General features: G+C 27.7%; 4 protein-coding genes across 19 annotated transcripts; 2 read left to right on the top strand and 2 right to left on the bottom strand.

The window, feature by feature from the left end:
• Nucleotides 1-506: 506 nt before the first annotated feature.
• Nucleotides 507-8,491, bottom strand: Lrr (capping protein regulator and myosin 1 linker 1 leucine rich repeat protein). 7 transcript variants are annotated; one of them, XM_076313441.1, is made up of 25 exons: nucleotides 8,313-8,491; nucleotides 7,964-8,061; nucleotides 7,820-7,870; nucleotides 7,557-7,750; nucleotides 7,295-7,472; nucleotides 6,977-7,215; nucleotides 6,807-6,901; nucleotides 6,616-6,657; nucleotides 6,197-6,384; nucleotides 6,019-6,096; nucleotides 5,607-5,940; nucleotides 5,136-5,532; nucleotides 4,748-5,066; nucleotides 4,574-4,687; nucleotides 4,281-4,486; nucleotides 4,006-4,093; nucleotides 3,707-3,931; nucleotides 3,589-3,609; nucleotides 3,276-3,417; nucleotides 2,959-3,208; nucleotides 2,681-2,874; nucleotides 2,087-2,428; nucleotides 1,610-1,849; nucleotides 1,368-1,432; nucleotides 507-1,075 (listed from the first exon to the last, which is right to left on the bottom strand). In XM_076313441.1, exons 1-25 carry the CDS (start codon nucleotides 8,347-8,349, stop codon nucleotides 962-964), a joined length of 4,251 nt encoding a protein of 1,416 aa, XP_076169556.1. In that variant the 5' UTR covers nucleotides 8,350-8,491; the 3' UTR covers nucleotides 507-961. The 7 variants fall into 7 exon arrangements, 6 of the variants coding, with proteins under 6 accessions (XP_076169556.1, XP_076169551.1, XP_076169557.1 ...); XM_076313436.1 differs by having other exon boundaries at nucleotides 2,087-2,874; XM_076313442.1 differs by lacking the exon at nucleotides 8,313-8,491 and adding an exon at nucleotides 8,171-8,212 and having other exon boundaries at nucleotides 2,087-2,874.
• A 1,001-nt stretch (nucleotides 8,492-9,492) lies between these two features.
• LOC143147919 (enoyl-CoA delta isomerase 1, mitochondrial) lies at nucleotides 9,493-11,167 on the top strand. 6 transcript variants are annotated; one of them, XM_076313657.1, is made up of 6 exons: nucleotides 9,493-9,727; nucleotides 9,900-10,012; nucleotides 10,226-10,347; nucleotides 10,431-10,609; nucleotides 10,690-10,811; nucleotides 10,886-11,167. In XM_076313657.1, the coding sequence occupies exons 2-6, from the start codon at nucleotides 9,910-9,912 to the stop codon at nucleotides 11,056-11,058; spliced, it is 699 nt and encodes a 232-aa protein (XP_076169772.1). In that variant the 5' UTR covers nucleotides 9,493-9,727; nucleotides 9,900-9,909; the 3' UTR covers nucleotides 11,059-11,167. The 6 variants fall into 6 exon arrangements, with proteins under 6 accessions (XP_076169772.1, XP_076169771.1, XP_076169769.1 ...); XM_076313656.1 differs by having other exon boundaries at nucleotides 9,494-9,727; nucleotides 10,076-10,347; nucleotides 10,892-11,167; XM_076313654.1 differs by having other exon boundaries at nucleotides 9,497-9,727; nucleotides 9,886-10,012; nucleotides 10,076-10,347.
• A 59-nt stretch (nucleotides 11,168-11,226) lies between these two features.
• Nucleotides 11,227-13,723, bottom strand: LOC143147918 (dynein regulatory complex subunit 3). Of its 2 annotated transcripts, none has more exons than XM_076313651.1 (9): nucleotides 13,425-13,723; nucleotides 13,073-13,356; nucleotides 12,825-12,997; nucleotides 12,593-12,750; nucleotides 12,224-12,416; nucleotides 11,920-12,127; nucleotides 11,594-11,842; nucleotides 11,451-11,527; nucleotides 11,227-11,375 (listed from the first exon to the last, which is right to left on the bottom strand). In XM_076313651.1, exons 1-9 carry the CDS (start codon nucleotides 13,603-13,605, stop codon nucleotides 11,228-11,230), a joined length of 1,671 nt encoding a protein of 556 aa, XP_076169766.1. In that variant the 5' UTR covers nucleotides 13,606-13,723; the 3' UTR covers nucleotide 11,227. The 2 variants fall into 2 exon arrangements, with proteins under 2 accessions (XP_076169766.1, XP_076169767.1); XM_076313652.1 differs by having other exon boundaries at nucleotides 11,317-11,399.
• Nucleotides 13,724-15,442: 1,719 nt separating this feature from the next.
• On the top strand, nucleotides 15,443-19,224 carry LOC143147917 (TOM1-like protein 2). 4 transcript variants are annotated; one of them, XM_076313648.1, is made up of 9 exons: nucleotides 15,443-15,576; nucleotides 15,944-16,113; nucleotides 16,398-16,679; nucleotides 16,750-17,019; nucleotides 17,186-17,483; nucleotides 17,545-17,665; nucleotides 17,741-17,894; nucleotides 18,328-18,378; nucleotides 18,556-19,222. In XM_076313648.1, the coding sequence occupies exons 2-9, from the start codon at nucleotides 15,991-15,993 to the stop codon at nucleotides 18,751-18,753; spliced, it is 1,497 nt and encodes a 498-aa protein (XP_076169763.1). In that variant the 5' UTR covers nucleotides 15,443-15,576; nucleotides 15,944-15,990; the 3' UTR covers nucleotides 18,754-19,222. The 4 variants fall into 4 exon arrangements, with proteins under 4 accessions (XP_076169763.1, XP_076169764.1, XP_076169761.1 ...); XM_076313649.1 differs by having other exon boundaries at nucleotides 15,457-15,688; nucleotides 17,741-17,771; nucleotides 18,556-19,224; XM_076313646.1 differs by having other exon boundaries at nucleotides 15,457-15,688; nucleotides 18,556-19,221.
• The last annotated feature ends 1,452 nt before the right edge of the window (nucleotides 19,225-20,676 follow it).

The following is a 20,676-nucleotide window of genomic DNA, read 5'->3' as shown; positions in this document are numbered from 1 at the left end:
GGAAAACAAAGATATTTATTAATTCATGTAATAACATTTTATGGCACACTGTATAAATTTAATGATTCTTAGAGTTTGGTTTGTGCATTTTTCAATTCCAATGGTAAATTTTATTATTCCAGAAATCATTTTTAAAAAATACAACATACTTTAATAAAAATTGTAAGAAATAAAGTATAAAGAATTACGTACAATAATTAATATGGCTTAAATAAATGTTTGCATTTTTTATAATCACAGGTCTCTTGCAAATGGTTTTTTAGAGAATACATCAGAATAGGTATTACAAACTTAAAAAAAATTAATTTCGGAAGACATTCCAAGTTCAATTAAATAATTTTAATAAAACTTTTTTTATTGTAATACGTATAAGTTATGCTGATCTTTTTATTTAACAGAACAGCGGTCATATATTTAAAATAATTATGTAATTTATGGTCTATTTTAGACAATCTACTACATTAAATGTACAGACAATCAATATATAAATATTTAAATGTTAAAACAAACATAACGCGATTTATCGTTGAAATAATATCATCGCAAACATCAATCAGACCTTTCTTTAAAAATCTGAAGGAATGTAGAAGCATAAAATTCTCTCTGGAAGTGTGAGTTTGTAACTTAATGTAATAAAAATAATAAACAATTTTAGTACATTAAATACAAATACTTACTACTAAATTATGACAAGCTGCATTAGAAGTACAGCTTTATGAAAAAGTATAATAAGATTTTTAATGCCACCTTAATGATAGATTAGTATTTTCTATAGAGACACTCAATACCCTGTCTCTAATATCGTTAGCACTTGCCCCATACTTGATTTCATATGGCACAAGTACAAACGTATCGCTTTATATATTTTTGTGCCCAGTATAAAATATTGTAATAACAATTGTCTTGATTAGTAACCAATCGTTAACATTGACTTTCAAATTACTACTGTTTTAAGTCTCGGTCAAACGTCAACTACATCATTATTATAGTTAAAATTTGAATCACGTAAAAATGAAGTACGTCGAAATTTATAACTTGTATGATTCTCTTCAACCGTTCTCAGCACTTTCGTTACCTGAAAATGTAAGGAATAACATATAATGATTATGTTTTAAACCGATAGATGACATTTCATGAATTATTAATCTTTCAAAAATTTCTTTCTGTATTATGTTAACAATAGGAAGATTACATGAACAAACAAAATGATGAACTTATGTTAATAGATTTCAAGCGCAAAAAAAATTTTTTAAGCTTTTATAAATTGTCCCTGGTACAGAATTTTATATGTTGCAATCTTTTCGACTTTATTAATTTATTAAAAACAAAAAAGAAAGAAAAACAAAAAGGAACATTGCATAAAATACCTTGGCATCTGGTTGATTGATAGAACGTTGAAGCACCGACCTCCATGCTGCAGGTGCGGTATGTTCTAAAATAATATGTACAGCAAGGCTTCTTAATTTACGGATTCAACATGCGAACTTGCAATGTACTTGAAAGTAAAAAGGAATTATACTTTATTGAAAGTGATGCGTGAATCTATTAGTGTGTACCAGGTTACTATATACATTTAGCATGCAAAAAGATAAAGATATTTTTTTCTTACCATTTTCTTTCCTTTCTGTTTTACTCTTGTTTAAACTAGCTGCTAATTCTCTGACTGATCTTTTTTCTACACTTGTATTGCTTAAAGAACTAGCAGTACTACTCGTTGATAACGTTGGTGGTAATGAAGCCGGACCACTCACACCACTATCTGTTGATTCATCGAGAGCATCACCAGAATCAGGTGTATTCCCTGCTGAAGTATTTGGACTAGAACCATCGCTTAATAAATTAAATTCACCTATAACATTAAATTAAATGTTGTATATTGAAGCTGCAATAATCAGGTATACATTGAAACGTAATATATAAACAATTCCTTATTCATTATTGATCATAGAATTTTCTATTTGTGCATCTTTTTATTTCAAATCCACAGATACAGCCAATCCTTATACACTTAATAATGTTGCTTATATGCAATCAAAAACTTTTCAATAAATAGTAAAATTACTGTTTTTAAATCTTCTAAACTTACCAGATTTTCTATCAGTGGCCATACTCCAAGGTCTTGGTTTTGGAGCTGTTGCAGGTGGAGTTAGTTTAGTTTTTGAAAGAACACCATTACTTTTTCCATCATTAGTAGAACTATTTCCTTTGGTTAAAGGTTTTAATACTGGAGATTTTGATGCTTCCGAATTATTCTTTGTACTACTATTATTATTTGTTGGACTTCGAAGATCAAAACCTGTCGACCTCAGTTTAAGAGAAGGCAGAGGCTGACTTGCAGATTTATCCACTTCCATTGTAGATTTTTTCGTTAAACTTTTTCTGCTTTCGTAATCTTTAGGAACAGACGTTGCAAGAGATACATCCCTATCTAAAGAATTTGCAGCAGTTGTTAGTTGTAACATTTTAACATTTTCATCTGAATCCCGCAAACTACGTAAATTTGTACCAGATCCAGTAATTGGTAATGTGCTACGTTTAGAAGTGTCAGCAGAAGTACTGACAATACTATTACTACTTGTATCTTTATTACTACCAGATTTTGCAACAATTCTTTCATGAGTTTGAGCATTATCAGTTGTATTCCGTCGAGCTAATGGAGATGCAGTTAATGGTGAATCACCTTGAGATCTCCTACCGATGAGAGGAGAAAATTTTTCCAAATTATCACTGGATCGTGATCGTGGTGTAGGTTCAAGAAGTGTTTTTAACATTGGGGAATTGCAACCAGGTTTCTTATCCGTGTCTGGTGGAATACTTTTGTGACTTGTAAGAGATAAATTTGAGCTACCATCAATTGGAAAAGTATGTAAGGAGCTGCAGTTTAATAAAAAAAAAAATATGAATTAATGTACATAATTTATACTCAAAAATTACAAGTTATATTTTTAAATGCAATACCTATCATCACTTGTTGGAGATATAAGAGGAGTTGTTGGCGTAGTTGGTCGAAAAAATACATCAAGGCCTTCTCCAAGAGCTAAACCATCCACTGGTTGATCAGGTCTCAACATTGGTCTTGTAGGTGCTCTGGTCTTTGTTCTGCGAGGTCTAGATTTTACTAAATGTTGTAATTGTTGACCCACAGTATTAGGTAATTCAGAAACAGAATCTAATGATTCCGTTAAAGAATGCTCCGTTTCTGAAATAGCTAAAAAACTCCTTCATTAATTAAAATGTTATAAATGTATCAAATCCGTATATTAAAAAATATTAACCTTCCGCTTGACTTTTTGGCAGTGATGGTAATAGATCAGGAATGTCATCAGCAGAAAGTCCTTCAACAGAATCAACTACAGATTTAGGTCGTAATTTTCTTCCATGTAAATTTTTACGTTTATTTGACAAATGTGGGGTGGCCTAAGTACAAAAATAATATATATTTAGTTACTATATTATAAACATGTGTTATTATACATATAATATATACAACATATGCAATATATGCAATATATTATGAAGTTATGAAAAACTAAAACAATAAATAAACTTTGTTCTTAAGTGTGACTATATTTATTTAATTGTACTTACAAGATTTAAGTAATCCAATTTCTAGATAGACATGAAAACATGATATCATAGTTACTGTAGTAACTATTATTCTAACATAAGGCTCAAATTTTTACATAACAAAATTATATTTACTTACCATTGGAGACTGATCACTAGAACACTGACCAATAGAATTTACTAGTGAATAAGTTTCTGGTGGACAGTCTTCTTCTGAAGCAAGGCTAGTTCTCCCAATGGGTAATGTTGTAGATACACCTACTGTACTTGTAACACCTATAACACTTCCACTGCTCATTGAACCAGCACTAGGCCGTAGTACATCTGGTGTGCTACTTCTTGTTTTACTATCGCAGTCACCAATCTAAGAATATTGGTATACAAATTAGAAAACTTTTATATAATTTAAAAGGGTATTTTACTACACATTATACACACCAAATTCTTATAACTCCTTGATAATGATTCAATTACTTCATCTGTTATTCTGTCAGATACATGTGCAGCAACAGCTAAATTTAATTCACTACAAACAGAATTAAAATTATTAATATAAAAATATATAAATAATGCAAATAAGTAGATTTCTTTAGTGAATAATAATATTTGTAATTTTAAATAGTAAAACTCAATAGTAATTGTTTAAAAAAATATTAAAATAATAATTTATTTTAAAAACAATTTTATTCTTTGTAAGTAATTTTGATCCATACTTGACTCTATTAACTATGTCTGCTCCAGCTTGTTCTGTAATAGTAGTGTGTATGAATTCACTACTGATTTGATTTTTTTCTTTGCAACTGTTACGTAGATCATCTTCAACAGCAATTGATTCGCTTTCATCACCCCTAACTACTGTTTGTGAAAGTATAGTAGGACACTGCTCATTTGCACATTTTACCATGGCATCTAATGAGTCCTATATTCAAGTGAAAACATTTTAAATTTATTATTATGTTTTAAGAAATAGTACCAATTATGTATACAAAATATGTAAAACGTATACCTGTAAATATACAGTTACAACTTTATGAAGTTCATTTGCCATATCATGTAATTTTAATTCGATTGGATTATTTTCATCTCGCCGTTGAAGAACTTCATGCAATCTCGGTAGAAGCTGAAAATATAATTTTCATAAAGTTACATCCTGAGTTTGTTCATATTCATTTACTTATACCTGCTTTGAATTATCTGCATCTTGTATAAGTCCAGTTGCATAATTAATATCATTGTTAGCATCACAGCTTTCTGCGGCAATAGCTTTAATAGTGTCTTGAGTTTGTACAACAAGCCTATCAACCATTTGTTGTGTAGAGCTTAATAAAAAACCTTGTTGCAGTCTAAAGGCCTGTCCATGACTATATTTGCAAGGTGTAACATTTCTTTGTAACAAATCTTGTATTTTTTTGGCTAACTGTTCTGTTTTCTCAGCAGAAGTTTTCATACAAGGTTGTAGATCATAAATTGGAAATGGCATATGTCTCACACTACAATTTCTGTGATAGAATGTTATACATTAGAAAAAAATCATTAATATACATTATAAATATAAAAAATAAACACACTTTTCTAATGCATGAACAATGTCTGCATAACCTTGAAGAGTAATATTATTTTTATCATAAATAATGGTCCTCAAATGGTTGTTAATTTGTAGGGCTTTTGCTAATAATCTTGCACCGGGATCTCCAATCTGATTACCACTAATATCTATAGTATGAAGACATGTATTACTACCAAGAGCATTAATAAGATTGTAGAGATCAGACTTTAATCGAGAATCTGGTAAATGTAATGCTTGCAAAACACAATCATCTTCTTGAAGCATTTGTACAAGGGCATCCATTACAATAGCAATATGTTTGTTTTTCATACTAACAGTATTACGACCCATATATAATTGCTTTATAGATTTGTTTTTCCCTACAGCAGTTATTACTTGTGCTAGATCAACATCCATATCTATAAAACATCATAAATAGAACATTATATTCAAGCATAACAATAATTATTTTTCTACTATAGAACATACGTACTGCTGTCTGAAATATCCAATGATGCTATACAACGTACACCATGTATACACGATTCTAGCACATGAGCACCCATGGAACCCAAATTGTTTCCACTCATATCAAGTTCTAATCCAACTGTGCTTTCATTGCATGCCAAACCAAGTAATAAATGCTTTAATGCTTCCAGTGGTAATTTGCAGCAAGATATATTTAAGTACTTCAATGAAAGTGTAGCTGTAAAGAACTGTTTAAAGCTGGGAGGTATTTCTTTGGTCTTCTTGCTTGAAAAAGAGTTGCGAGCGACATTTAAATGGACTAGATTAGTTGCACAACCCCGTAGTAAAGCACCAAACAGCTAAATAAGATAAATGAAAAATATGAAGAAAATTATTCATTACATTGGAATTTTTTGCATACAAAATTAAATACTTACACATTCCAGTGTAGTGTCTGTACCACTTAGATCTAAATGAGTTAGGCTATTAGGTTGTGCTAAAAAATTGCACAAATTCTGCAATTGAATAATAATTATATTATAAATAATTCTTGCAGATTTATTATTCGTAATAAATTATCGTATTAAATTTTACATTCTTCTGTAGAACACTTACATTAATGTCATCTTTTAAAGAGTTTTCTGAGAGATTCAAATATTGCAAACTAGTTGGCATGCTTCTATTTAAACTTAGTGCATGTGCAATTTGACTTATTCCTTTTCCTGTTAGTCCACAATGTGCGAAATTTAATTTTTGTAAACCTTTAGGTAGTTTCCCAATAGGTCCGCTTAAATGTGCACCTCCTTAAAAATAATATTACCATAAATGATGCCATTAATTAAAACATATATTTATCACTCATTTATCTAATAACTCATATTTGTATTAAATTAAACACAATATAATATACAATGTTATATATTAGTGGAATATCTAAATGAAGGATTACATGTTTAAATACAAAAGGATAAGGAACAACTTAAATGACAGGCACTAATAATAGCTATTGGAAATAGTAATGGTTATTTGCACACCTTGCATTAATTTGGCAATTATCCCACACAAGCTAGAGGCTCCTACAAAAGTATAAAAAAAAATTTGTACAGAGGTATGTTAAAAGTGTCTTAAAAACAGACAAAACAATGAAAAATTGAAAACATTAAATGGATCTACCAAAGAGGAGTACAATGATTACAAAATAGAGGACTTTATAACTAACACTTACCTTTATCTTCGATTGTATTATATGATAAATCAATAGTTTGCAACATTGTATTAGCATTAGAAATTAGAGCTAATGATAATTTGTGCGCAAAATCCCTAAAAGAAAATGCTTTTCAAATTTTTGTTTATTATGATTACTATTACAAAATTGATGTATTCTTTAACTTTTACCACTTGATTCCAAGATTATCTAAATAAAGTTCCTGAATGGAAAGAGATCTGCGCATAACATGTAACAATCTTTCCAAAGGTTCATGACTTAATTTAAGATGAGATGCTCTTAACTTTGTAAACCAAGTGTTATATTCCAAGGCAGAAATGATTGGCACCAAATCTTTTTGATCCAAATGATCAAAATCTCTTAAATTTAATTCCCTTGTGTCATGAGAGAGGTATATTGTATCAACATCCTGTAAATTGATATTTTCTTTAACAAAATTTCAGTAAAAAGATTACCATTTTATTTTCCATACATTTTAAGAATATTACCCAAGCAACTTCTTCTCTATATGGTACACCATGTAAATCACACATGCATGCATACTGGGTTGAAAATCCACCACAGGGCCCTGTATGTCTTGTTGCTTCTGTACTTCTAGCTAACTCACTACCTCTTATGCTCTGCAATCTACTAGCTGGTATTACTTCTATTTTTCTTATAATATAACTGTTGAAAGGATTATGACATTAGTGTCAACTATTCCAATTCTACAATAAACAAAAAATACATAACAAGGAAGTAAACACATACTTTAATGGTACAGTGGGAAAGATATTTCGAATTGCAGTATGTAAGGCCTCGATCATTGCATCTACTTCTGTAGTATCTGCTCCTGCTCCTGTAGTAGTAAAATTGTAATACCTTTCTCCAACAGTTAAAGATAACTGATTGGCTCTTTTGGATTCTATAGATGTTATTTCTAAATAATGAAAATGGCAGTCGAGCTGTAAATTAATACATAATTAATAAAATAATCATATATCCTTATCCATAATAATAAAGTTTAGTCTTACCCTTGTGGGTACTTTGGCCGTTAAAAGAAAGAGACGGCATGGTGAAAAAACCTTAAATTATCAAAATATAATTTCACATTAAAGCAATGTTTTAAACATCTTATTCTTGATTATAATAGTTTTAACATTTCAATTATCACTTACTAGAACACGATTTTCTTGTTTATCCTGCTTTGTTTCCAATTTGACAACGTTTTTTAGTAATATCTTGACATGCTTACCAAGTAATGCTTTTACCGATTCTATAAAGAATTAATAATTTTAAACGATTGTATTTAATAAAACACAATATAAAATGTACGAAAGCCACAGAAATATTTATAAAATCGTCTCATAACCCAATTTGCATACTTGCGAAATAAAAGGAACAACTATTAGTTTTAATAAACTTGATTAAAGTTTATTAAAAGACTATTTGAAAGAATAAATAATATATATTCTCGATGTATGACAGTTCCATGATACGAACGTAAACATTCAGATCAAGACAAACCGTTTAAATCTTTCGTAAGTTGCGATCTGGTTGACATTTTGCTAGTTGTCTTATTTCTTAAACATAACCGAATCCATTTAAGACATTGTTTTTTCTGTCACCCAGTGACTGAACTTTTACGTCTTGCTTAAAAAAATGTTAAGGTAAAGGGCGATGTCACGAAACTATAAAGCAGAATAGCCGCCATATTAGCACCTGCCCGCAAACCATTCTATTCCATTCCGGTTCGTTCCATTATTACAAGTAATTGTATATGCTATCGTGAGTGATTTCTAACAATATCATTTTTATTGTGGTAGTAGAAACAGTAGATAAAATAATAAAGTAAGATTTATAGTCCATTTAGTGTATTAATAAGGTTTTTTATATGCAATCAGTATTTTATAATAACAAAGATTTAATTATTGGACAACTAATTTTTGAATTTACAGGTAATCACATTTTTCAAAGTTACATTCTTCTGTAATTGGTTTTTAAACTAATATTTATATTAAAGTAATAAAGAAAAAACCATACAAGATGAAACGTACTTCTTAACAGTTTTTATTATGATAATAAAAAAATCAGACGTATTTGCTCTCTTCAAGGTATAGAAAGAAAGATAAAAAACATAAAATTGCAATGAATCGTAAGCGTTTTATATGTCTGTCGAGGATGATAATAAATAGAGAATAATATATGATAACTGTTAGGAAGATATATATATATATATTATATGTAAACCAACATTTTTTGCGTATTTTATACAAAAATAAACATAATTTACTTTTCCTTTCTATTAATATTATTTATTATATTTTATATAGTATATTCATATTAGTAATAATATACTTCTTTATATATCAGTGTCTAAATAAAACAGTTCAGAAATAAAAATATCAACCAGTACACGATTACTTTAATTTGAAGTCCATACGAAAGAAGATTAGCAAGAGAATCATATGAAGTGTTTCATACATATTGATATATGTAAATGAAAGTTCGGAAGTTTGAAAGATAATTTAATTCTTTTATGATTTGCTTTCGAATACTACAAAATCAGATAAAATGCAAAAAATGAAATGTGAAATATTATTTTTTGTGTGAATTTAAATGAAGTCAAACAATAAAACAAACAAATAAAACCCCAATAGAACTAAAACTCTAGATACAGTTACTATACCATGCCTGCCATTGCCGAACTATAGTTTTCTTTACAAAATGTCTAAAGTCAAAGACACTTAATACATAAATGTGTAATATTTTTGGAAGCCCTATTTAATTGCAAAATTCCACTGAAATTAGTGCATAAACTCCCGCATAATCTCCTCATAAATGGCTTAAACAAAATCTTTTACTAGTTACCACTGTCGGTATCGATATTAGAACTATTCATGGTTCAAAAGTTCAACAATAATTGCGTTCTAACAGTTAAGGTAAAAGAGTACTAGTGTAATAGTATGAAATTACAATATATGGAATATATACATTTTTTTCTTTTTGTTTTAATAGAAATTCTAAACTTTCATCACATTTTAGTATGTTAATCATAATATACAATTTTATATATATACTCTTTTTGTTTTGATAACAGTTTTGAATTTGTAGTTAATTAATCATGCTTGCTGTAAAAAGAATTTTTGGTCATTTACGAATCCCCTTATATAAAACTTATGCGACAAATTTAACACCCATTGAAGTTACACATGAAGATATTACAGGTAAATGACCTAGCTTTAACATTATGATTCTTTTTTTTTTTAATAAAAATGTTCATTTTACAGGTATTAGTACAATATCAATGGCACAAACTCCTGCAAACATTTTAAATAAAGAACTATTGAGTGCCTTGAAGACATCTTTTATAAATGCTCAAAAAAACGATTGCAAAGGTATTATATTGACATCTTCATTACCATCTATATTCTCTGCAGGACTTGACATAATGGAGATGTATAATCGAAGTGAAAAACAACTAATTGAGTATTGGCACATGCTGCAAGACATGTGGTTAACTTTATATGGTTTGGAAGTACCAATAGCTGCTACGATAAATGTATTTTTATTAAAATAACTACTTAAGCCAGAGATAAATATGTAATAAGTATATGAATATTTATAATGTAATTTTACTTACAGGGGGCAAGTCCTGGAGGAGGATGCTTATTAGCACTTTCTTGTGAATATAGAGTTTTAGTAGAAGGAAAACATACCATAGGACTAAATGAAACACAGTTGGGACTTTCAGCTCCAACATGGTTTAGAAGTCTTTATATTGATACATTAGGATATAGAAAAGCTGAATTAGCACTTTTAAAGTAATTCATTATTAATGAATATATAATAACTCTTTATATTAACAATAATACTTTTAATTGATTTAAAAATATTAATTTAGAGGATCTCTATTCCATCCCAAAGAAGCATTAGAAATTGGACTTGTAGACGAGTTGGTTACTGATAAAACAAGTGCAATCAAGAAGTGTCGAGACTATATAACAGGTTTTAAACGCATACCTTGTAAGTTTTCTATTTGTTTGATTATTGAAAAATGTAACTAAATGAAATATTTACCTTCTAAAATGTTGATGAAGTTCTAGGTCGAAATACAATGAAACGAGAATTACGAAAAAAAAATTTACTTTGGTTGAAGGAAAATCAAGCTTTGGACCTGAATGAATTTTTGACCCTTATTCAGTTACCAACAGTACAAGCGACTCTTGAAACATATATTGATTCTTTACAAAAAAAGTTAAAAATCTCTTAAAATATAATTTTTTCAAGTATTCATTCATAAATTTAATATTTTTATATAAACATTTTAAAATTATAATATTTTATATAATAAATAATATATAAATGTAATTGCTAAAATATTCACATTTACATGATTTTATTCCTTATATTATTTTTATATTAATAGGTTCTACAAAAGTTTAAGTGTCTAGAGCCTGAATGACTTCTGTATCATGAATATTTAAATGTAATTGTTGTAGTAATTGTAATGAAGAAAATTCCTTTTGTTGTGCATCTGCAAAATGTGATATTTCTAATATTTGTTGATTATTTCGTTCATTTTCTTCTCTGTGAAATCAAATTGATTTTTATCTAAACATTAAAAGTGATATAAATATATATATGGTAATATAAATAACCTACTTTATTAATTGCTCTGTATATTCTTCAAGCCAATTTTTAAGCCGATTTAATATCTTATCTTCCCAAGCGTCTATTACCTGTAATTAAAAAATGTTATTTTATTATTTTGAAAATTACAAAATTACAAAATTCCATATACTAACTTGTAAATGTTTTTCATGGGAGTTAGCAAGATTGTAATTTAAAGCATCTTTGTCACCACATAAATTTACTAGATGACTCTGTATATTTAAATCATCTCCAAAACCACTAAGATAATATAAAATTAATCCATTAATAGTGTCATTATATTCTGCTTCACGATTTCGCAATTGCAAAAAATATCCTCGTATGGTATTTAAACAAGAATCCACCATGTCAGAAATGTTAATTCGAAATATTTCAATTATATCCTTTTCCAAACATATTAGTCATTAATATTCTAATTTATTAACTTTTCTACACATCACTTTTTTTTCTTAAAACATACTTGTATCTGTTCATGTAACTCAATTTCAAGAGACATTAAGTTTGTCCAACCATCAGTTATCACATCATTAAATTCGTCAAAATGTTGTTGTACTTTTTGACTTATTTCTTCAAGTATAGTAGTATCTACATCACCAACTATTTTTTTTAATAAATGTTTAACGCTTGTTAAAATTTCTGTTTTCTTATGCTGTATATCGTTTACAATTCTGTGATATGAAATGATAAAGAAGTTAATATTATAATCTCAATTAAATTATTAGTATCACTTTCATCCCATATAGATTACATATTATATTACTTACTCTCTGCCTTGATTCTGAGAAACTCTTTTACCTTCATTAATAGCATTTGTGAAGAGGTTTATTTCATTCATCCGTGTTTCATGTTCTTTTACACCAAATTCACAAAGCTCTTGACAAATTAATGGAAAACTTTCTTTATATTCTTCATAAGCATTTTGAGTATCTTCATTTATCATAGATAATTCTATTCCCTCTAAATATAAAATCAATGTGGGTAACGATTTCATATGTATCTTATACATAAAATAATAAAACAGTTATTCATAATTGTTAACAATTATAATATAAAGAAATATTGTAGTTTTTAGTTTTCTTTTTGTTTCTTCAACTATATTTATATTTCTTACAGATGAAAATAATCTTTTTTACCTTTATCATTTGCAAACATTTGTTGAAAAAGGTAATCTCCATCAAGATATTCCATATATGCATTAATAAGAAAAACTAATTTTTCTTCAGATTGTTGCTGTAAATATATTTTTTCTTTTTCTTTAGCTTCCGTCTCTTCTAAAGTTTGTAAGGCACGACTGAGTAAGGTAAAAACATAGTTATGTAGTTTCATTGTAAATATATTATTATATATTTATAATTTTGTAATTACTAATGCTTTTCTGTAGCTGCTTTTCGTTCTTCATTGGTTATTATTTTATATTGATAATAAAATAATTGAGGTATAAATGCAAATACATAATCTAAGTATCCAGTTTCTTTAGTACATGGATTTCCACTCATATTTAAGCTGTGTAACTTCTTCAACTTTCTTAAATACAATACCTAAAATTATAATTTTATAGATACAAATATATACAGATTTAGTTTCAAATGAAAAATAGTCATTATAGATATTACATGTTCCCAATCTTCTATGGCATTATTACCAATGCTAAAAATTGTAAGATTGCATAGATTATCTATGCCTTCTATTTTACTGATTTCATTATTGTATAGAAGTAATATTTCCAAATTCGTCAAATTATTTAAATTTTCCATTATTTTAATGCGATTAAAAGAAAGATCTAACTCTCTTAAATGAATAAGGGTATCTAGATTTTCTATCGTTTCTATAACATTATTAGACAATTTTAATTTAACAAGATTTGGCATCATCCAGACATGATCAATTTTTAAAATATCTGAAATAAGAAATGTAAAGGACTAGATACAATAATATAAATTCAATTATATAATTCGCATTACGTACTAAGAAATTCAATTCGAATTTCCTTTGTTTCGTTTAAATTAATTCCATCTTCAAAAAAAAGTTTTCCAGCTTCTCCCTTCGGACCTTGATCAATAATTATATTTATAAGCATATTTTGATTTATTGTACGAGGTTGCACGAATTCTTGAAGAATAGTAGGAACATCTTCTTGAACAAACATTTTTAAATATTTTTTATAAATCACATATAATAAATCACAAAAATAATAATTAATTTATAAGATTTTACGTAGCAAAAAAGGTATTTAATTTTTAAAGTTTTTATTGGTTGCCGCGCGACGAGAATTATTATTTTAGTTTCGGAACATTCTTCACGGTTCAATCAGGTGGTTATCAAGAATTAAAATACAAAAATGGAAATAGTATCTAGTAATTATATACTCTATGTTCAACATCTAGAATTATAGAGGGCGTTTCGAAAATAAGTTGTATACTTTTATTGCCTGCCATTTTGTTACGGTACAATACAGTTTAAAGTGGCCAGATGAAATTTGGATAAATAGGTCTCAGTCCAAAACAACATCAAGGTCTGCCTGGGTGGACAGCTTTAAACAATAAGGATAAATTTTACATCATACATGAGTGGAAAAACAGTCGGCTTATGTCTGTGGTATTTGTAAAGAAACTAGTGAGATCAGGTCATCTATAAGTTATGAGCAAATAGTTTCAAAAGGATTTTGCACACATGTGGAGATTAGGTGTTCAGGGTTGTAGAATTTTAGATGTGAATATTATTATGATGCATGGAAGAATGTCATCATTTTGCGTACATATTACATTGAAACAGAATTTGTTTGGTAAATACTGCCAACAAGTCGACGTATTTATTTACGATAAACTTATGGGAGCAATATATCAAGTTCATCTTGATGCATATAAACGATAATATCAAGCAGAGTTTCTTTTTATTATTAAAATCTTTTCTTTGTCGTTTACTCTTTGGTTTCAAATAAAAACCTTATTCAGGATTTTTGTAGATACATTTGTAAATTTCTGCAATTATATCTATTGACGTTATGTTTTTATATCCTAAACATAAAATATTTGGTGTACAATTTGGTTCTTATTAATTTATCGCATAAACTAATTTTCCTAACGCATTTTTTTTTTATGAGAATTAGGAGCACAGTGGACTTATTGGTGTAGTTATTCTCTAAATAGCTGACTGGGAGGAGTGAGAAAAGGTAGTACGGCGAGGGCCGTCCCCCTTCACACATCGTGTGTTAAGGCATTGGAGTGAACAGTTCCCAATTTCTTTCTTTGGGGTTTCTTAAAGAGCAGGGTCTATATTATTAAACTCAAAATTTTAGACTTATTAGAAACCTAAAAACCTTTAGAAATATGCAAAATATCCTTTAAAGAGTTCAAGTTTGTGTTAGGAACACAGGGCTATTTAGTCGATACCATTTTTCATGTTTAACACTTGAATTTTAATAAATAATATATGTATACAAATCAATAGTCTTTTATTTCTTTTAAAACTTAATACATTTGGTGAGACTATTTCGAGGTAATACAATTTTCGTAGTTGTGTCCGATCGATCATGAACTAATGTATCGAGCGATGGCATCGATTGATGAAGTGACATTGATAATCATTAAAATGGTTTAACAAGGATGGTGACTCAATTGACGCGGTGGCACCGACTGATTACATCTTATAAAATGAAAACTTGAATTCCATATTTCAGAATTTGACAGATTTTATTATTAAGCAAATAGTTCTTCGAGGCTTTTGTTCCTCCTTGAAACATGCATCTATTTCACACAGAACATGTTAAATAGAAAATATGATTAAATTATAATTTAATAAAATTGCAAAACGTCATTTAGCTTTTGCAAATACATAAAATTGATAAATACCTGATTCTTCTTGAATCATAAACCTAATTAATAAATTTATGTCGAATTAAATGTTTTATTTTTTTTGGAAACTAGGATAAAATTACAACCAATCGTATCACTATACATATAGAGCTGTATGTGATTGGTCGGTGTTTCTAACACTTTGCGTCTGCCTTTATCGTCGTGTAGGGTCATATGATACTGCCATTCAGTGCAAGAAGAAAGTTGTAAATTAATATCAAATATTGTTTCTATCAAAATTTGTAACGTGCCTTATATATGCACAAGTGAGTCAAAGTAACATTATTAAATCTTGAAACGGTTTCATATATTGTGCAACAATGTCATTTTTTGGAATGAATGTTAATCCGTTTTCAACACCAGTAGGCCGGAGAATAGGTAATTTTCATATTTTCTTTGTAAAATATTTCGCGTTGATGAGTTGAATATAAATTAATAATCAGTTTATAAGTTTCAATCCTACAAACTGTTGTCTACACGTCAGTAGATATAAATATTTGTATGCTATGAATTTCGTCTATCAATGTATATATGACTTCAAGCATCTATAATATCATTTGTAGCTTATAAAACATTTTGTATAAAGGAAAACTGTAATTAATAATACATATCATCATTATTTGTTTATTCTAGAGCAAGCTACAGATCCTATTTTGTTAAGTGAAAATTGGGCACTTAACATGGAAATATGTGATATTATAAATGAAACAGAGGATGGAACAAGGGACGCAATTAGAGCAATTAGGCGTAGGCTCAATCATGCTGCAGCAAAAAATTATACTGTAGTCATGTATACTCTTACTGTTAGTACTTAAATATTTGATAAAATTTATATTTTAGATACAATATGTACAATACATTAAAATTACTTTATATAATTGAATAATAATACAAGGAATTCATTTCTTGGTTTAATTTTTTTCAAGGCTTTTTATTTTTATTGTTACATGATATAGATTTCAGTCATAGTTAATTTAAATATTTAGATTAATCATAGCTTTTAAGAATAAATTATTAATTTATCACAAATGCTCATAAAAATGAGAGTTTATAGATACTTTCATATGAAATAATAATAACATACTAGGTATTGGAAACGTGTGTAAAAAATTGTGGAAAACGCTTTCATGCTGCTGCTTGTTCAAGAGAATTTGTACAAGAATTGGTTAAATTAATTGGACCAAAAAATGAACCCCCGGCAGAAGTACAAAACAAAGTCTTAAGTTTGATTCAAACATGGGCAGAAACATTCCGTCATCAACCACATAATCAAGGCGTTGTGCAAGTATATCAAGAACTAAAAGCAAAAGGCATACAATTTCCAATGACCGATTTAGATGCAACGGCACCTATTATTACTCCAGAAAGAGTAAGATTATTATAATGTAACAAATAACTATTCAAATATAATATATTTTTTATTATTTATATTGTTGCAGAGTGTACCTGAATCAGAGCAAAGTACTATAAATGTCTCTACAACTGAACAACAATCAGTAACTCCTTTAGTAACACAAGTTCAACAATTTCAAATTCAACCATCGGGACAAGTAACTCTACTGAATGAACAACAGTTGGCTAAATTACAAAGTGATCTCGATGTTGTACAAAAAAATATGCATATTTTATCAGAAATTATGACATATTTTACAAGCTCAGATCGAAGCAAAAGTGAACAACTAGATGTTGAAGATTTTGAATTTTTAACTGTATGAATATAAGACATTTGAAGAGTAAAAAATATCTTTCCCACTTTAAATAATTATTTAATTTTGTTTAATCAGACACACCATTTATATGCAATACTAAAACAATTATAACATATTTATATAAAACATTAATTCAATATTGTTTTAATAAATTTAATGATTATAGGAACTTCATTCAACATGCAAAGCAATGCAAAAGCGTGTTGTTGATTTAATTGGAAAGTTAGCACATGATGAAATGACAGCAGAATTATTACGTATCAATGATGAATTAAACAATTTATTTTTGCGTTATTCACGTTTCGTAAAAAATAAAGCTGTACCTGCAAGTACTATTTTAGCGCAAACAATTGGTCATTCACTAAATATGGATTCTACTTCATCAACTAGTAAACAAGAAGCTGATTCTCTTATAGATTTATCTGATGAAACAGATGCTTTGGAAAAGCAAATGGCAGGAATGGGTAAGCATTAAATATTTTTAGTGAATAGAAGATGTATTATAATGTTTATATTACATTATAGGTATATCTGAAAATAGTGATAAAAATAAGGTAGATCGAAAAAAAAAGAAGGAAGGTGATAGTGACGAATTTGATATGTTTGTACAGTCACGCAATGCATCTTATGAAACTATAAAGAACAGGTTTCTGATATTAAATTGAGTTTCGAATTTCTTAACAATTCTATATGAAATAATACTAACTTATTTTTCTTACAGTGGTAGCAAATATGAGGATAATTTGGAAGAGGTGAGCGAAGGAAGCCTCAGTACAGCGATTCTCAACCGCAATAATCCTAAAATTTCCCAGCAGATTGCTTCTACAGTTGCTTCTACAGTTGCTTCTACAGTTGCTTCTACTACTGCTACTTCTGTGCGTAACTCCTACCCTTACTATACTGATTATTGCAAAATATTAGTTAATACGACTATTTAAGTAATATTAATTATTTATTTACTTACAAAAACTAAATTCACTATATGTACTGAACAATTTTTTAACAATTTTTATTAAACTTTATTATTGTAATGCTATATGGTTTTAAATAATTAAGTTAGAAATTTATATAAAGAACTTTAAAATTTTCTACTCTAGAGAAAGGTAAGAATGCCAGAATCATTTTTATAATACTCAAGCATAAGAAGTTGCTAATATCCTTTGCTGTATAGCTTTTTAGAGCATGGAATGTTTAATTTTTTTCTTGTTTTCCTTATGCTATACTTTGCCCACATATATGCATATATTTATGTTTTACATTTTGTTTGATATGTTTTTTTTTATTTCTTTTCTTTGTTTTAATATTTAGCTGAACCGGGAATCTGAATTTAATGAAATGGCTGCCTGGTTAGATCATACGGTGAGTCATGTGTAATAATAAAATTAATTTTTTGAAAACAGGAAAATGTTATTCATTTACTTGTTTAAAAATGGCTTAATATAATTTTAATGTTTCCAAATAATTAAAAAAAAAGTGTTTTAAATTATTCCGTCTGATGTAACTCATGATTAAGCAAACAATTATATTTCTTTTTAGCCGGGAGCACATGGTGACCAGGAATCTTTAACATCGTCCGAATTTGAACGTTTCTTAGCAGAAAGAGCTGCTGCAGCTGAAGCTTTACCGACTCTGCCTACAACAACTACTGCTACTGGAAGTACTGCAAATGCTGGCAATTCGAACATTCAACGCCAAATTAATAAAGATCAAGATAAATCTTTATTTGCTCTCTAAGTACTGCTTTAACATTTAAGTTTCTTACAGAATGTAGAAATTAATGTTGAGGTTGATTCAATCATCAGATTACTCTGTTTAACAAATCAATATTTCTAATAACACTTGATATTAGGAACACTGATAAAATGAATCAGGAATAAAGAAAAGGATAAGGAAAGGGAACGTGCTTTGCGCTTACATGTACTTAAGATTGTAATTGATATTACACGATCGTAAATTAGCATTTCTGTATGTTGTAAAAATTTAATAACAATGAATAGCTTATTTTACAATTAAAATAATCGTTACGCGTAAACATGTAATGCTGAAATAGAAATACTAATTTATGTTATATATATATAAAGAACACATGGTGTTTAAAATAACATTTATATCGCAATGTGTTATACCATGCCTTGCAGCTGTATAAAAATTATTATACAATTGCATTTTGCAAATTTGCAGACTCAAATGCAAAGAAGTAAATATTTCATTAAATAATTGATTTTATCAAGCTATAGATAGAAGTATTTTTCTTGTTTATTCAATATTCTATATAAACATGATATATATTTACTATTATAGTAATTTTGATTTTTATAAAAGTATTATTATCGTAGAGTAATATATTATTATTATTATTGCTAGAAGTGTTATACTTATGTACTGATATTGCAAATAATTAATATATTCTGAAATTATAATATAAGAATATCATTGGTAATAAGGAATTTTATGTGAATTTTATATTCGCGATTTTAAGTATTATCATATTTTAAAAGATATGTTTGAAGCTATAAATAAAATTAACATTCTTCACATAATTTTAAAAATGTGATAAAAATTTGCAAGGTAACGATTATATAACATTATGTTCCACTATTTGATTTTATAAAACTCTTAAATGAATTGTATCCTTTCTATTTATGAATATGTTATTTTAATATTGAATAGTAAAATATTTTTGCTAAAGTTATATTATTTTTGATGACCAGTGCAAAATACATCATGACACTGAACATATTCAGTTCTATTATTGCAAAATGTGTTTGACATTACACTTTTTGCGTATTCAGTGTATTTTGAATACGTATGTAAATTAGACTGTATAGGAAACAATATCTCCTTATTTATGTAAATGACATTGAAAATTCACATGTATAATTCCAATCAAATTTGTAGGTAATATATCTGAAGAATTATTATTTCGATTTATATAATCATTTCAATATTGCATGTTATTGAAAAAATTGTAATTAATTTATATTTGCACGAATTCCTTTGTGCTTTTAAAATTACAAGTTTGTTAAACGTTATACGTAATTTCTTTTATTTACAATAAACATTTCCTAATTCTAGTTTGTTAATAGTAATTTATTCATAAATAACTTCAATCCTGACATACAATGACACAAAATTACGATGCATAATGTTAAACAAAATAGCAAAGTACTATATTGTGCAAAGTAATAGTAACGTGTTATGTTTGCAATTTAATTATATAAATTAGTACTTGATAGTATGTATTTAATCATTTTCAAATTTATAAATTATAAGAAAACTTAAAAAAGCTTATTTACTTATAATGAATAGTAAGTAAATTTATATTAATCATATCTCTATGATTCGAATTATTTCGTTATTCACTAGTGAAATATATTAACAAATATAATGTAAGACTTAGTGAAAGAATGAAGGTTCTATTTTTCTTCGATCAAATTTTTATTTTTATTAGCAATAAATACATGATAAAATAATCTGTTTTATAACAAATTGATATTAAAAACAATGAATAAAATAAATTTGAATAATTTTTTTTTAATGAAATGATATTTGTAATGTATTTAAATAATTATATCTATATCAAAAGCAGTAATAAGTATTTAATTGTTTCAGTCAATCGTGATATGTATGCAAATATCTATATTGGAATTTTTTAAA

This window comes from Ptiloglossa arizonensis, chromosome 6 (genome assembly GCF_051014685.1).
Source record: "Ptiloglossa arizonensis isolate GNS036 chromosome 6, iyPtiAriz1_principal, whole genome shotgun sequence".
Lineage (NCBI taxonomy): Eukaryota > Metazoa > Arthropoda > Insecta > Hymenoptera > Colletidae > Ptiloglossa > Ptiloglossa arizonensis.
Note: the sequence above shows the minus strand (reverse complement) of the source record. Positions and strands in the feature narration are given on the sequence as shown.

Bases quoted from the DNA above. Each gene is read 5' to 3' on its own strand.
- Lrr (XM_076313436.1), bottom strand. From the start codon at position 8,349: ATGTCAACCAGATCGCAACTTACGAAAGATTTAAACG. The intron at 6,902-6,976 runs GTAAAAGTTAAA...ATTTTCTTTTAG, and splicing joins GATAATCTTGGAATCAAGTG to GGATTTTGCGCACAAATTAT. The intron at 5,067-5,135 runs GTGTGTTTATTT...ATTCTATCACAG, and splicing joins ATTGTTCATGCATTAGAAAA to AAATTGTAGTGTGAGACATA.
- LOC143147919 (XM_076313654.1), top strand. From the start codon at position 9,910: ATGCTTGCTGTAAAAAGAATTTTTGGTCATTTACGAATCCCCTTATAT. The intron at 10,610-10,689 runs GTAATTCATTAT...ATATTAATTTAG, and splicing joins GCTGAATTAGCACTTTTAAA to AGGATCTCTATTCCATCCCA. The intron at 10,812-10,885 runs GTAAGTTTTCTA...ATGTTGATGAAG, and splicing joins AGGTTTTAAACGCATACCTT to TTCTAGGTCGAAATACAATG.
- LOC143147918 (XM_076313651.1), bottom strand. From the start codon at position 13,605: ATGTTTGTTCAAGAAGATGTTCCTACTATTCTTCAAGAATTCGTGCAA. The intron at 11,843-11,919 runs GTATGTTTTAAG...TGTTTGGAAAAG, and splicing joins AGTTACATGAACAGATACAA to GATATAATTGAAATATTTCG. The intron at 11,376-11,450 runs GTAGGTTATTTA...TTGATTTCACAG, and splicing joins TATACAGAGCAATTAATAAA to AGAAGAAAATGAACGAAATA.
- LOC143147917 (XM_076313646.1), top strand. From the start codon at position 15,631: ATGTCATTTTTTGGAATGAATGTTAATCCGTTTTCAACACCAGTAGGC. The intron at 17,895-18,327 runs GTGCGTAACTCC...TTTAATATTTAG, and splicing joins CTTCTACTACTGCTACTTCT to CTGAACCGGGAATCTGAATT. The intron at 18,379-18,555 runs GTGAGTCATGTG...ATTTCTTTTTAG, and splicing joins CTGCCTGGTTAGATCATACG to CCGGGAGCACATGGTGACCA.